This window comes from Heliangelus exortis, chromosome 6 (genome assembly GCF_036169615.1).
Source record: "Heliangelus exortis chromosome 6, bHelExo1.hap1, whole genome shotgun sequence".
Classification (NCBI taxonomy): Eukaryota; Metazoa; Chordata; class Aves; order Apodiformes; family Trochilidae; genus Heliangelus; species Heliangelus exortis.
In genome coordinates, this window is record NC_092427.1 from 11861062 (window position 1) to 11875341 (window position 14280).

General features: G+C 46.4%; 1 protein-coding gene and 1 non-coding gene across 29 annotated transcripts in view; one reads left to right on the top strand and one right to left on the bottom strand.

The window, feature by feature from the left end:
- The window catches only part of CLASP1 (cytoplasmic linker associated protein 1), a 175972-nt gene that overhangs the window by 43810 nt on the left and 117882 nt on the right, over window positions 1–14280 (top strand). For all 28 annotated transcript variants that reach the window (XM_071746707.1, XM_071746695.1, XM_071746693.1 and 25 more), the window contains exons 3-8: window positions 6244–6322; window positions 6477–6580; window positions 7008–7099; window positions 7187–7262; window positions 9789–9886; window positions 10874–10941. In XM_071746707.1, the coding sequence (XP_071602808.1) occupies window positions 6244–6322; window positions 6477–6580; window positions 7008–7099; window positions 7187–7262; window positions 9789–9886; window positions 10874–10941 (517 nt within the window). The remainder of the gene's footprint in view (window positions 1–6243; window positions 6323–6476; window positions 6581–7007; window positions 7100–7186; window positions 7263–9788; window positions 9887–10873; window positions 10942–14280) is intronic.
- LOC139797954 (U4atac minor spliceosomal RNA) lies at window positions 4982–5099 on the bottom strand. The gene has a single exon (XR_011726644.1). It is a non-coding gene; the product is annotated as a U4atac minor spliceosomal RNA (small nuclear RNA).

Here is a 14280-nt window from a genome sequence, read left to right on the forward strand (position 1 = left end):
AGTATGGTGGTGCACGATGGTGTTGGCATGGAGGTGCTGGGAAGATAAAGTTCTAGGATTATGTTTATCAGAGTCTGGGGTAGACTACAAGTGGTGTAGATCTGGGAACCTATCTGGGTGGAGATGTGTAGGGCGGTTGGTACTTCCTAGATTTTCCTTTGTGATAGTGGAATGGCATGAGAGAGCATGAGCAGCCTGGGCTGTGCTGCCTTTGGAGAGGCCTCTTGTCATGGGCCATCTCCACGGGGCAGTGTGCCACAGTGGGGAAGGAAGAGCAAGGCATCGATGGTTGTACTGCCAGGAGAAGAGAAAAGGTCTTCAAGCATGAGGTGGAAGAGACCAGGGAATGGGGATATAGGGATGAAAGCTGTTCTGTGGTTTAAATCTTGTCAGGTCTGCTGCTGGTTGGATTTGCTGAACTGTGCATGCTGTGCTGTAAGGGGCCCCTCAGTGTTAATGTCCTCCAGTGTGCAGCCTCTGGCCTCCCTGCTGAAGATGGACAGAGTGCCAGGGATGTTCCTGATCTACTGTGACTGCTCATGGGTTCTGTCAGTGTTTGATCTGGTATTGCTTAGTGTGATTGCAGAGTTACTGGTCAGCTGTATAGGAGAGCAGAAAAACCTTTTGAAAGGTTTCTGTAGCTCTTTCCCCATTCTTCCAAATCCCAAACCAGGTATCTGGCCTCTCAGCAGTATCGTAAACAGAAGAAGAGTCACCATAAGACTTCTCTGTTTAGAAATTGAGGTCCTGGAGCAGGTCCAAAGGAGGGCAACCAAGTTGGTGAAGGGACTCGAACACAGATCCTATGAGGAGAGGCTGAGGGAGCTGGGGCTGTTCAGCCTGGAGAAGAGGAGGCTCAGGGAAGACCTCATTGCTCTCTACAACTACCTGAAAGGAGGATGGAGCCAGGCGGGGGTTGGTCTCTTTTCCCAGGCAACTCTCAGTAAGACAAGAGGGCATGGTCTTAAATTTTGCCGGGGGAAGTTCAGATTGGATATTAGAAAGAATTTTTTCACGGAAAGGGTGATCAGATATTGGAATGGGCTGCCTGGGGAGGTGGTGGACTCGTCGTCCCTGGAGACATGTAAAAAGTGACTCGATATGGCACTCAGTGCCATGGTCTAGTGACTGTGGCGGTAGTTGTTCAAGGGTTGGACTCGATGATCTCTGAGGTCCCTTCCAACCCAGCCTATTCTATGATTCTATGATTCTATGAAATTAGAATTCCCACAGTTATTACTTTTTCTGTATCTCTTAGATTTAGGAGTCTGTCTGTAAATGATGAGATATAAAGGGGCATTTTTCCTCCAGGAAGCTGCTACAAGAGATTGCAGTCCTTGTTCCGATGGGAAAGCTTAACAGCCAAACCAAGTAGGTGCTCTCTTGAGGCATTGCTCTATTGAATGGCAAACCAATGGCCCAGTGTCCAGAACTGTTTGTGGATTTTGGAGGTGGTGTCTGTGACAGAGTGAATGGTATTACATGGATCATGAGAAACAACCCAGGAATAACTATTCAAAGTCTCCCCCCTGTTCAGCTCTTTGACCCCAGCTTGCAGTCATGCCAGTAAGAGCAGTTGTGCTGCTGTTGCCTCCTTGTTTGGTGTTCATATTGTGTTGTGTGGAATAGCTCACGTGACCTGTGTCTGTACTGGGATTGCTGGGCTGGGGCAATTCACTCGTGTCACCAGAACTGATGTGATCCTGCCTTGGAACATGAAATGTTGACTGCTGGAAGGGCAGAAAGAGATGACTCCTCCAAGGTAGAGGTGGGACTACTTGTGCTCAGGTGGAAAGCATCAGTCAGCATTTCATGAGCTAATTGCATGTTTCTCTGATAGGAATTTATTGTTGCTGTGCTGACTCAAAATATGCACTTGACTTAAAAGCTAAATTTGCACGTCAGCTAACTTAACTCTTGCTTGTTCTTGGGTGTCCAGTTCAGTTGTGGTGGATCTTTAATGTCTTGAGGACTTAGAACTGCTTCCTGTCTGATCAGTACTAGTTGTCAGGCAGGTAGTGATGGGGGCATCAGTCAGTGCTTGTTTGGAGCTTCTAAATGCATTATCTGAAGCATTCTGCTTTTTCACAAGTGTATTAAGTTGACTTAAAGTCTGCAAGTGTTTCTTCATATCTTTATGAATGCAAATATTTAGCAAAGTGTTAAAAAACAAATGGTTGAACTATCTTAATTTTTTGGCATATTGAGATTTAGAAGTATGTTTTCCACCTTTCTTTCTTCCTCCAAGAAAATCCTCACAGACTCCAAAGTGAAGTAGCCGAGTGGTGTCACCACAGAATCAGAGATGAGGAAACTGACCACAAAACCAGCTGGTGACACAGCTGAGATAGAAACTGTGTCTCCAGCATTCCTGCTTAGGTCCCAAGCTGCCAGGTGTGGAAGGTTCAGCAGGAAGCTGGCAGGGTAAAACCATGCTCTGGGAATGTGCTGCCCATCGCCGATTCCCTGCAAGAAACCTGGGATAAAGGTTCAGACACTACATCTCTGCTGTGTGTGGCATGATGCAGAGAGAGGGGAGGAAAGTGCTCAGCTCCCTACAGCAGCCTGGAGCTGCCATGATAGTGCTGACTGTTGGGGTAACCCAAAGCCATGGTTCTGGTCACTTGGTGCTGGATGGTGCAGCTTGTTCTTTTGCCCTTTATGGGAGGACTGCATTTGGGTGTGTCTGGTTTTAAGCTGGGTTGGGTGCATCTACTTGCCTGCCACACCAGGTCAACATCTACTGGTGGGCTGTCTGCTCTCTGGTATATGGAGCTGCCTGCAGGCCTGTGAACACCATCCAGGTATTAAAGGACAGATGCTCGGAGTTCTTTGAAGTAAGATTTTTATGACCTCTTTGAAAAGAGGTCATCTGTATTAAGAAGGGCTGTGTTGCATCCTGGCAACTGACAAGAGTTTTGTTTATTGGGAGTGATAGTGCCTTGTCACCTGGCAGCTGGAGGGAAGCAAGAGAAGGGCTTGCTGACAGCCCTGGGTGCCTAGGAAAGTACTCTGAGACATTGCAAAGTATCAGCAGCTGTCAGTTGAGCTGAAGAGTGGATGGCACAAATTGCTTTATATTGACTGTCTTGGGGGGGAACCTCAGACACAAATGAGCAAAGCAACTGAGCTGAAGACCTGTGGCTGTGCTGCTGTGTGTTTCAGCAATGGGTTTGGGAGACCCGATATCACTCTTTGGGGCCTGAGTAAAGTAAGGGACTAAAAGTAGCAGCTGATGACCTGGTATTTTCTTGCTTGAAGGCTGGGGGCCTCTGTGCACTAGAGATATAATGGTGAGTTGGAGCCCTGCCTTGCTTTGGAGCATGAAGCAAAGACCCGTGTTGATGTAAAGGCCTGGAATAGCTCTGTTTTTATCAGCACTGCAGCGTTATCTGGAATTCTGGATGGAGAGCTGCCCTTGTCGTGCCTTGGCACAGAGCAGTGCCAGCCGACTGGCTCCCCTGGTGGGGTGTGTGCTGCAAGATGACAGTGATGGCTGCCTGCTGCTGGCTTGTCACTGCGCTGGCCCTCCCCTCTCCTGAGGTTCCTCCTGGCCACCACCGTGTGTTAATTCTAGCAGAATTGTGCTAATTCTGGCAGTGCTTGAGTAGCTGCTATAGTGGTGAACTGAGGTGGGCTCTCGCGTGCAGTCAACCCAGTGCAGGAAGGGCTGCAATTGAATTCACTCTTCATTAATTTGTCAGTCATGCCCTGGGTTTTCTACTCTCTGCCTCCCTAATGGATCATTTGATCTCAATCCACACACGATTTCAACTTTCCACCTCTGACCTTCAGAGGAACATCAGGGTTGAATCCAGCATGGAAGGGAGTAACATCTGTTCACCCCCAGTGGTTGTTTCCTCAATAGCTGTCCAAGCCACCACTGTAATCTATGCTAATTAGCTTTCCATTTCTTTAAGTACAACAGTAGAAAAGTCTTGGAAGGCTCAGCTCACCCTCCCCGTCTGATCCTGGGGTGAGCTGCAGGGTAACCGGCTGTGTTTGCACTGTGCCTGTGTTAATGTCTGAGTGATGAGTTCCCCTCGCTCTTTCCAGCTTGCGGGCAATTTGAGGAAGAGATGGATCGCTTCCTCTCCCAGGATCAGATGTACCCGCGGGGCACACCTCCGTAATTGCAGGCACTGCACTTTTCCACACGGAATGCTGCTGTGATGGGGCTCTCGTTGGGAAGCTATGGCAGGCGTTCAGAGTCCCAGTAACTTTTTCTTAAAAAGTGTCTCTGAGCTACCGAGGGTTTACAGCCTGTCCTCCTGCTAGGGCTCTGCTGCTGTAGCCCAGCCTGGAGAAGCCGAGTGAGCTGGCTGGCAGGCGGGCAGGGATAGGGCTGGAGGGAGCTGGCTCTGGCTGGGCATTTGTCACTGCTAGGTTAGATCCAGTGTGCAAGATCAATGTGCAAATGAAACGCGGCTTACAAAAGCACGAGGAAAATTCTCCCTTGGCATATGGGCAGATATTCTGGAGCTTGTTGGCATGCTGCAAATGATGTTGAATTAAAAAAAATGGCATGGTGTAAGACTCTGGGATGGGAGGAGCTGTTTGGAGAAGGTGGAATGATGTGTTGGGAGAAGTCAGGCTCCAGGTGGTTTTATGATGAGGAAGATTCTTTTCAGGAGCCGTGACACGGAGTAGAGCCAATTTGGGAGCGAATCCGAAGGACAAGTTGCGGGTGGAGAACTTGGGTTATGAACTGATGGCTGGAGGGTGAAGCAGCTGCAGCAGCCTCAGTAACCGCAGCAGGAAGGGGGAGTGGGGCGGCGCCGCTCAACTATTGACCGCGGCACTCGAGTTCCCCTTCATTAACCGCTAATGAGTCGCTGCCTCGCGGCCCGGCAGCAGTTGCAGCTGCGGAACGGGCCGGGCTGCTGCCCAATGGCTGCTTCGCTCCGGTTCCGCTCCAGTACTTGTGTGAGTTCGGTCAGGACCGCGGTTGGGATCGCGCCGGGCACGCGTTGCAGCGCGAGGTTCCAAAAATTGCGCCACGCGCGGGGCGGGCGCTGTTTGTGCTGTTTCAAGGCGTCAGCAGAGCTGCCCTCGCCACGCGCTCATCGGGCAGCCGCGCACCCCCAGATAAGGACGGTTAAAGGGCCCTTTTCGCGCGCCGCCGCTAGGGGAGGGCCGACCGCGCCCTAGGTGCGGGCGAGGGGCGCGCGCAGCGCCCGCCCCCACTCCCCCGGCGCCCGGCTCGGGGCCGCGCTCCGCTGGGTCAGAGCGGGGAGAGCCGCACCGGAGTCTCGGCTCCGGCTCCTGTTTGAGCCTTCCTGTCGGGTCTGGCGGCGCTACCCATCGTCCTCCGCGCCTGCCGGGAGTTTATTTGCATAAGGGGCTGGACAGCCGCGCAGGGAGGCAACGGGGGCGGAGCGCGCCCCCTGCCGTTCTCCCGCGGCGCTGCCCGGCTCCGCTGCCCCGACAGCAGCCACGTCCCTCCCTGCTTCCCTCCTTTGTGTGTGTGTGTGTGTGCACACTGTGTGTGTGTGTGTACACAGTGTGTGTGTGGGTACACACTGAGGTACGTGCACACACGCGTGTGTGTGTGTGTACACGCAGAGGTAACGCTTCCAGGCATTACTTACCTCAGCACCCAACTAAAAGAGTAAGGAGAGCTGCCCTGTACAGAGCTGTTACAATCTATAGGGTTTCGCCAGGTATTTCGAGCCTAAGCCAGGCAGTATATTCAGGATACAATGTATTTCTTGTAGGTTGTTTAATGACATTAACCAGAGTGTGTTTTCTGATCTGTAGCCTGTCCTGAATCTGGTCTCAGTGCTATTCCCTGTATATAAGTTCTGCTATGAAAGTGTTTGGTTTAGTTTCTACAAGTGAATAATTAGGCAGCTGTTAGTGCACATCATTTTCAAATTACAAGTTTAATAATTACATTTAATTAGAAATGTTTGTTACAGCAAATACTGAAGTCATTATTCATGTGGTATGTGTACATTGCACATATGTATGAATTCAGCACTGAGCAGCAATTACAGTTGTTGGCTTTGTCAAGTTCTTGGCAGTAAATTTTGGCACGTAAATCTCACGGGGAGCAGCAATTCTGGGGCTTTTCTGTTTGCAAACCGCTCTCCTGGTTTGTCAGGAGCTGTGCAAGAAGAGCTGTGTGTACCTGCAGCCCCCTTACCTGGGTGGGTGGTGTCAGTGGCTGCGGTGGGAAGGGGCTCTCGGATGCCTTCAGCAGTGCTGGGGCCAAGGCTAAAACACTGTCTTGTCTGGCAGGTGGTTCTCCTGGGAATTGACATCCTTTCTGCACTAGTGTCCCGCTTGCAGGATCGCTTCAAGGCCCAGATTGGCACAGGTAAGGGCTGTGTGTGTGAGGAGTTGGGTGTTTTCAGGCTCTGATGAAGGATGGGAGGGCTGGTACCTCCATTGGGTGGGGAGAGCAGAGGGACTGGGTTTCTGTCACAAGTTTTCTTCTGAGGGATTTGGATGTTTCTGTTTTTTGTCCTCAGTGCTGCCAAGTTTACTTGATAGGTTGGGAGACTCTAAGGACTCTGTGAGGGAGCAGGATCAGACCTTGCTGCTAAAAATCATGGAACAAGCTGCTAACCCTCAGGTATGGTTGACAGCCCTTTGCAGTCTGAATGAGTGACTGGCTCCTTAGAAAGGAGAACTTTTTTCTGTCAGAGGGTTTTCTCCCATGGCTCTGTCTGACAGCTTCAGCTCCTTATGCTTTGTTAAAAGATACCTGCTTCATTTGAAAGTCAGGATACACAAGAGAGTGTCACTGGATTTCCAAAGTATGGGATGGGTGGATGTCAGAGTAATTGTAAGCTTGCTTTCTGTAAGGAAAGTATTGTTTTGGCTAGTGGGGAGTTACTGTGGAATGAGCACAGAACAAAGAATTAGATCTGAAAGTGTCTTTTTTATTTCTTGTCATGTTCTGCTTGGATGGATGTAAAAGTGTGTGTCTCCTGGAAGAAAGAGTCTCTCTTCTCCACTCTCCTTCTTTTCTGTCTCACCATCTTTTCTGTCTTCCACAGTACGTGTGGGACAGGATGCTAGGAGGATTCAAACACAAGAATTTCCGGACAAGAGAAGGGATTTGCCTCTGCCTTATTGCAACACTCAATGCGTAAGTCAGAACCTCCTGCAGACCTCTGTTATGTACATGTGTTTACTTTGTATCTCACACTCTTGTCCTTTGTTTCTTTATTCCCAGATCTGGAGCTCAGAGTTTAACACTGAGTAAGATAGTGCCACATATATGTAACTTACTTGGAGATCCAAACAGCCAGGTGAGCTTTTGGTGTGAATCACTTGTAAAGGTTGTGCTGATTGCCTTGTTGGTGACTCTGGAGCTCTGTGTTCTGGCTAGTAAAGTGTGATGGTGAGCTCTGAACAATGAAAAGTTCCCCATGTAGGAAGGGAACTCCTGTACCTTGCAGCCTGAATGCTGCAGGTGTCCCTCTGGGTTCAGTGCAGCACCCTTCACCTTCAGAGAAGAATTGATCTGGGCAAGGAGGTCAAATGGGACCAGCTGAGCAGCCTGGCCACATGCACTGCCAGAAACTGTACAGGCAAATGTTTAATAAAGGGTGGAGGCTGTGTAGGAACTGTAAATCAGTGATGCAAATCAAATGGAAGTGCATGCTGAAAAAAAATTGTCATTTAATGATTTCATTTCTATGTGCTTTTTTTCCTGCTCTGGACAGGACCTAACCTGAAATTAAATGCCAGTACGTGAGGTTACTGAGAAGAGTGGGGTAGGGAAGCAGGGTTCAAGCTAATGTCAAGGAACATGTTTACTAGAAGGTTTTTAATATCCCTGTTGCCCTCCTAGCATGGGTAACACATATGAGATCCAGGTTTGGAATAGATGTTTAGCTGGAAGGAAGCATGGGGAGGCCAAGTGGGGCATGGGCTTGTGCTGGCTCTGGAGCTGGGCGTGTTCCCATGGCTGTCAGGGCCTCCCTTTGCTGAAGAGGACAGAGTATGAAGCAGCCTTCCCTTGCTGGTTGTGTAGCACATAGGGATAAACCTGCCACCCCAAGAAGTTTTGAGGGAAGTTTAATCCTCAGGGTCCTTTGTAGTTCTGAGTCAAAGCTGAAGCAAGTGGCTGCTCTTTGAGGGGACACTGGGTTTAGGACTTGGACTTGTTGCACAGACACCTTGGTCCTGGCATTGGTGAGCCAGGAGAAATCAGAGTTGGTGAGGGGATGGGGACACTCATTCCCTTCCCCACTCCTGGCAGGGTTCCTATCGCTGTCCCCTGGTGCAGTGTGGAATGAGCTTGACCTCATGCCCATGACCTGGTGTCTCGCCCCCGGAATGCCCATGTCATTAGATACAAACGCTGTTAAAGCGGCTCCTGGTTGAAAAGCACCGGGTCAGTGGCAGGGGTTTGTCCAGGGTTCTCCTGGAGCTGCTTTTGTGCTGCCAGGGATTTCCCCTGAGCTCTGGGAGAACTGATGCTCGGTCAATGCTGCCCTCTCTTGGTGAGAGATGGTGGAGAAACACAGATCCAGGTCAAGCGCACTGCCTCCCTCCTTTTGTTGTGGACACGGAAGCTGCCTGGGTGCTGCCCTTCTTCAATCGATGTGTTTTAGGGTTTTTTGGTTTCAACTAAGGCAGCTTTACAGCTTGTGTTAACCCGCCGAGCATCTGGTATGACAACTATATTTAAAGTGTGACCATGTTCTCAAAAAATTGAACATGAAAGCTTTGTTACTGCTACGATAGACTGAAGCAAGTATGGTAGTGAGGACTCCCTGCCTTGCCCAGGCAACCATGGCTCTGATTAACCTGACACACACAGGCAGACATTCCAGATCCCGTGTGGGGACTTCCATGGTTGACTGCTCTGTGTCCTTTGGCTGGAAGGGACACACAGAGCTTGTTGGTGTGCCCTGGATGCTGGTGCATGAGATGCTGGTGCTCCCTGGTTCTGGACGGCAGAGGGGGAGGCTGGGTTTGGGTCACTGAACACAGAAATGTGTGACTTTAACAGATCCCCCCTGAACTGTGCCCAGAAGTGTCTTGCCTGGTGGTGCATGGGGCTGATGGGCAGAGAAGTGTGATCCTGAGTAAGGGCTGGCACTTTGGAAAACTGGGAAGGCTGCAGAGTGGGACACCATGAGTCAAAGCTTGGAAGTGAGGTTTATGTGTCTGCCCTTTGCCTCTCACCTGTAGGTGATTGTACCTTATGTCCACAAAATACCCCAGGGTATTCTGGTGTGTGCAGGTGATGGGGTATTTGCTGGGCCATCTTCTGTGAAACAGAAGTGTACAGCTGCAGAGGTATTTCCATAGGCAAAAAATCAGGCTTGTGGCTCTTGCTCAGCAATGTTTTATAAATCAGTCTGGAAAACATGCAGAATTTATGGTGACTCAGGTGACCAGTTAACCCTTCCCCTGTATTTGGTTGTCACAGAAACATAACTTTGTAAGACAGCATCAAAAATCAGTTTGTTTTATAACCTATAGCAGCAATATTGTGTCTGTTCGTGTGTCTGCTTGCTTTTTTTAATCCAATAACTTGGTGTGTTGCACACAAAGGCTGGAATGTGGCAAAGGCAGCTGAGCTCCCTGCAGGCATCTCTAAATATGAAATCTTTCATTGTGTGTCTTGACTGCCTTGTCAGTGAAATTAGACCTGCTGATACTGCTCGTATCTGAAATGCAGGGATGGAAGCTCCTTTGTGAACTCTGTGGTAATGTGGAGTGGCAACTGCTACTGCTGAGAAAGATGAACATTTCTTTCCCCAAGGTAGGGCAGGGGTTTAGTTCTTTAAATTCTCTTGTCTCTCATTTCTCACATTCAGGTTAGAGATGCAGCAATAAACAGCCTTGTGGAAATTTACAGACATGTTGGTGAACGTGTAAGGGCTGATCTCAGTAAAAAAGGACTACCCCAATCCCGGTGAGTTGAAAATGTCCTTCTCTATTGGTTTTAGGCTGATTTTTCACTTAATGTGGATAGTGTAGCTTTGCCAAACTGTGGCACAGCATTTATGTAAAACTAATAAAATTACTATGGATGTATATATAATTTACTGATTTAGGATTCAATCTATTTTTCCTGCGTGCTCTTCTTATGTAGAGAGGATGCTTCAGAGTGTCCTGTGTATATGCAGCTTCCAAGGTTGTCATCAAGAAGAAAAAAAACCCCAGTTAATATCATAAACAAACCAAAACTAAAACTATACCCAACCCCCATCCCTCTTCTTGTGCCACTTCAGGTGTGGTAACAAAGCTGCTCTGCAGTTTGTTGCAATCTCTCTTGTGCAGGATGGAGCAGATGGCATTGTGTGAATGCACACGATGTGGGGGAAGAGTTTGTTTTGGAGTCGATGTGCACATGGTGGGGGGGACACACCAGGACAGTGCTGTTGCCTCTTGTTTCTTACTTGCTGTCACAGTGTGGCTTAAAGTGATAAACTCTCTGGGAAGGAATACTGAGATGTGATAAGGGTCTTCTACTCAATCAGGCCTTTACCATGAATGGGAAAGGAGTGTCAGGGTCAGACATAAATGTCTTGGAGTGCTTGGATTATTTTTATTTAGTTTTTTGTTTGTTTTTTCCTATAGCATTTCTGAAAATGGCCAAGGTAGACCAAGTAGTAATGAACTGGAAATGCACTTGCAATTAGAAATGTTACATCTTCAGTGATGTAGTGTTTCCAGTATCTCGTGTCTCCGTGGTACCATTTGTTTCTCAGTTTTTCTTATCAGCTGTTGCATATTGTGAATTTATTTTTAAATTTTAAAGTCACTTTCCTCCACAATGACCTTCTTGACAAGGCTCTCAATGATCCAAGTAAAGCAAAATTTAACATGCAACATCTTAATCTAGATTCCTAAAAATTAAATCCAACTCTTCATTGTTATTTCTTTAACTTTCAAACAGGTTGAATGTAATTTTTACAAAATTCGATGAGGTCCAGAAATCTGGAAACATGATCCAGAGTTCAGGTGGTGAGTAGAAGTGTTTGTATTCTCTTTATGGTGTTTTTAGCAATTTTCAATTAATGAGGCAATCAAATGGATACAGAACAAGCATTCTGTTAGGGAAAAGTATGAGTGATTGTTCAGAAATATAGACATAGTTTTTGCAGCAAAAAAATTGATGCTTGATTAGTCCACTGCCACCTTAGTAGTATCAGAACGAGAATAAAGCGTTAAGTTTTGAGAACAGAAGGTGTTGTTAGAACTGTCCTTTTCTTTCTGAGTTTCATTAGGGAAATACATCTTCTCTTTTCAAGTCTATGTGCATCTTTGTTTAAATCGTTCATAAGGTGAAGGGATGGAATTTATGAACTTAGGAATTGTTCATAAGTTCATTTTAAGAAAAGAACCTTTTTCACTTTAATGCCCTAAATAGCATGGTACATATTAATATAGTAATGTTCCATTTAGAACTCATTGTTTAGGGTTTGTATATTGTATTTCCTAAGTTTGTGTACCTTGCATGTTTACCATAGTCAAAGAATCTTAATTCTTTTTCTTTTGTCTGAGACAAGTAATTTACTTACTGTAAAACCAAGTGTTTATTACTACTTTTCTTATAGACAACTGTATGAGATTTTTAAGTATCACTCATTTTTTAGGAACAGATTTTTGAGAGAATTCTTGGTGAGGAAAACTCATCTTTCTGCTTATGTGAGTAGAGCAGAGATGAAGAACGAGGGTTCAGTGCTGAGGGTTCCCATCAAGCTCACATCCTTCACAAGTCCAAGGTCCCTAACCTTTCCCACCCTGCTCCCAGAACCCAAGAGGACTTTAAATTAGAAAAAATACTTCTTTCACATCGAGGCAGTATTCTTCTTGCCTTATCCATTTTAAAATATGGCAAACATAATTCCTCCAGGAAATAAAAAAGTTGACTTTTTGAAAATTCTGATGTTGTAATTTGGATTAATCCAAAATGTGATGTGCTACTCTTTTGTGCATATGGGAGTGCTGAAGACCTGGTGTGAGTTCCTCTGTGATAGAATGGGTTAAAACTATACTTTTCCCCTGTTATGTAAAATATTGGCTGTATAAGTAAATGAGGCTTAGGCAAAAAAAAAGTGCAGTTGAGAAACAAATGTCCTTGCATTTTTTAAAAAAGAAAGGAAGGAAATATCTAATCCCTAAGCAAGCATCTTATAACCTCTAGGTGTTTGTTAAAAAATTCTAGCTCAAACTGAACAAGTTTACTGCTGATCCCATTTCTCTGCATTCCCCTTGGCAAGGCTAAGGTAGAGGTTTTGTAGTGTTAAAATGGGTTTTCAAAAAAGAAAATGTTAATTTGATGCATTGTTGCACTCTGCAGATTGCTGTTGTCTGGAGTTCAAGGAGATGGTATTTGTGCACCATGAAATGTGTTGCTACAGGGTCATCTGAAACACATTTTGTGGTGGGATGGTGACTGCGGGTGGGATTTTTGCTTTGTTTCTTCTCTAGGGGCTTGAGGAAAGATTTTGGAGCTTAATGTACTCCTAGGTAAATTTAAGGTATGTTTACAGAGGTATGTTTCTAATGCAAATGAGGATGACTGAGCAGAAAATTGGGTATATCACAACAGATTAGGATAGTATTTAAGATGAAAAAGGTGAGAGATATGTAAAAATAAAGTTCAGTTGAGAGCAAGAAACTGGAAGTAACTTAGATTTGCAACATGAGTTTTAGCTGTGCAATAATTTTTGCATGTGTGTGTCCTGGAACACTACCAGATACATCACTTGTTAATCATTGGCTTTTGAGAGGTAGTTTTGATCTGTAGACTGAGCATCCTAGTGCATGCTCTGGTGTGATTCGAGGCTGCTGGCACACTGAAGATACCAAAAGAAACAAGATGGGACAGTGGGGATGAACTTTTCTGGGCTGGCAACTTGTTCCAAGCAAGCAAGCATTCAGTTTTAAAATTAAGGAAGGATTCCTTAGGAATGTTTTTTTCTGTAAGTGGAAGTAAAGCATGTATGTGTGTTACATCTGCTAGTTTTGACAATTATTTTTTCTGTCTGTACCTCTTCCTCTGTCACTGTCCAGATGAATTTGAAGATTTAACTTTCTTGTATATGCAGTGCCTGAGAGCTCCTTACACACACCCTCTGTCTCATGTCCTTGACCCCATCAACAGGCGTTTTGTGCTTCCAGGCACAAGTACCCCTTTCTTTCCACCTGCTGATGTCTTGCTATCCTTGCTCATGCTGTGGCTGGATGCAGTCCCTAGAGCCAGTGTGTTAGCTTTTCTCCTCTGCTGAATCTCCTGTGAGGACACTGAGACCAAAAAGTGACCTGGGAAACAGAGTTGAGAAAGTGGAGGAGAGTTAATGGGTCAAAGAGAGCAAAGTGGGGAAAGGATAGGAGCTCCCACTACTCTTAACATGTTCTTCTCAGCTTCCCTAACAATACAAAAAGTTTGTAGCTGCATGAGTTAAATTTAAAATATTCTCATTTGCGAAGTTAATTAGGACACTAGTTATTAATATCTCTTTTGTGTGTTTGAGGGTTCAATTTCCTAGAGTGCCATAGGCTTGTTTGTTGTTTCTTCCTTGTCCTCCAAGCACAGCACCAATGCAGCATGAATACTCCCTGTATCTCATATGTCAACAGCTCTGTGTGACTTCCAGTTTATCTTTTTTGAGGTTGTATAAGCCAGAGGGGGAGGCTTATCTTTACCCACAGTCACAAGTTTATTATGGCCTAAAGACAAGTTAAGTTGGTCAGGTTTCTTGTATCCCTGGCGCCTCCTGCAGCCTTTGAACAAAGGTGACACTTTCAGCAGCTGTCAAAATGGCCAGTAAAGATCGTGATAAATATTGCACATTCAAAAGGTTTGCTTTTCTCAGGAAATAGCTGTCTCAGTCTTGTTAATCCTTGGAGCCTGGCAGAGTAGGGTATTGATGATGAGGCTGTCTGTCTGTCATCATTAGTACCTCTCCTTTTAGACTGTGCCACTGCTGGGTGCCAGAACACACTGCTGACACTTTAACCTTCACATTCCGTGGCCTGGATCAGATGACTCCAGGGAATATGGTGGAGTTTGACCGTGTCTTAAAAGCTCATGTTAGTCCCTGTCTGTAGCAGGCGTGTCCTATTTTGAGCTCTGTGCAGGCTGTGTGAGCATCCCAGAGGTTTTGGGAGGCTGAGTGTAGGTGCAGACTGCAGTCTGTATGCCCTTGTCAGCATAAAATGGCACTGTGGAAGGAGAGGAATCAGCTCCCTGGTGACCTGAGCTGCTCCTGTGTTGGTGTGCACTGGACACAGCTGAAAAGGCACAGGCTTTGCCCTCAGGGGAAGGGCTCTCTTGTTTGGGGTTAATGCATGCCT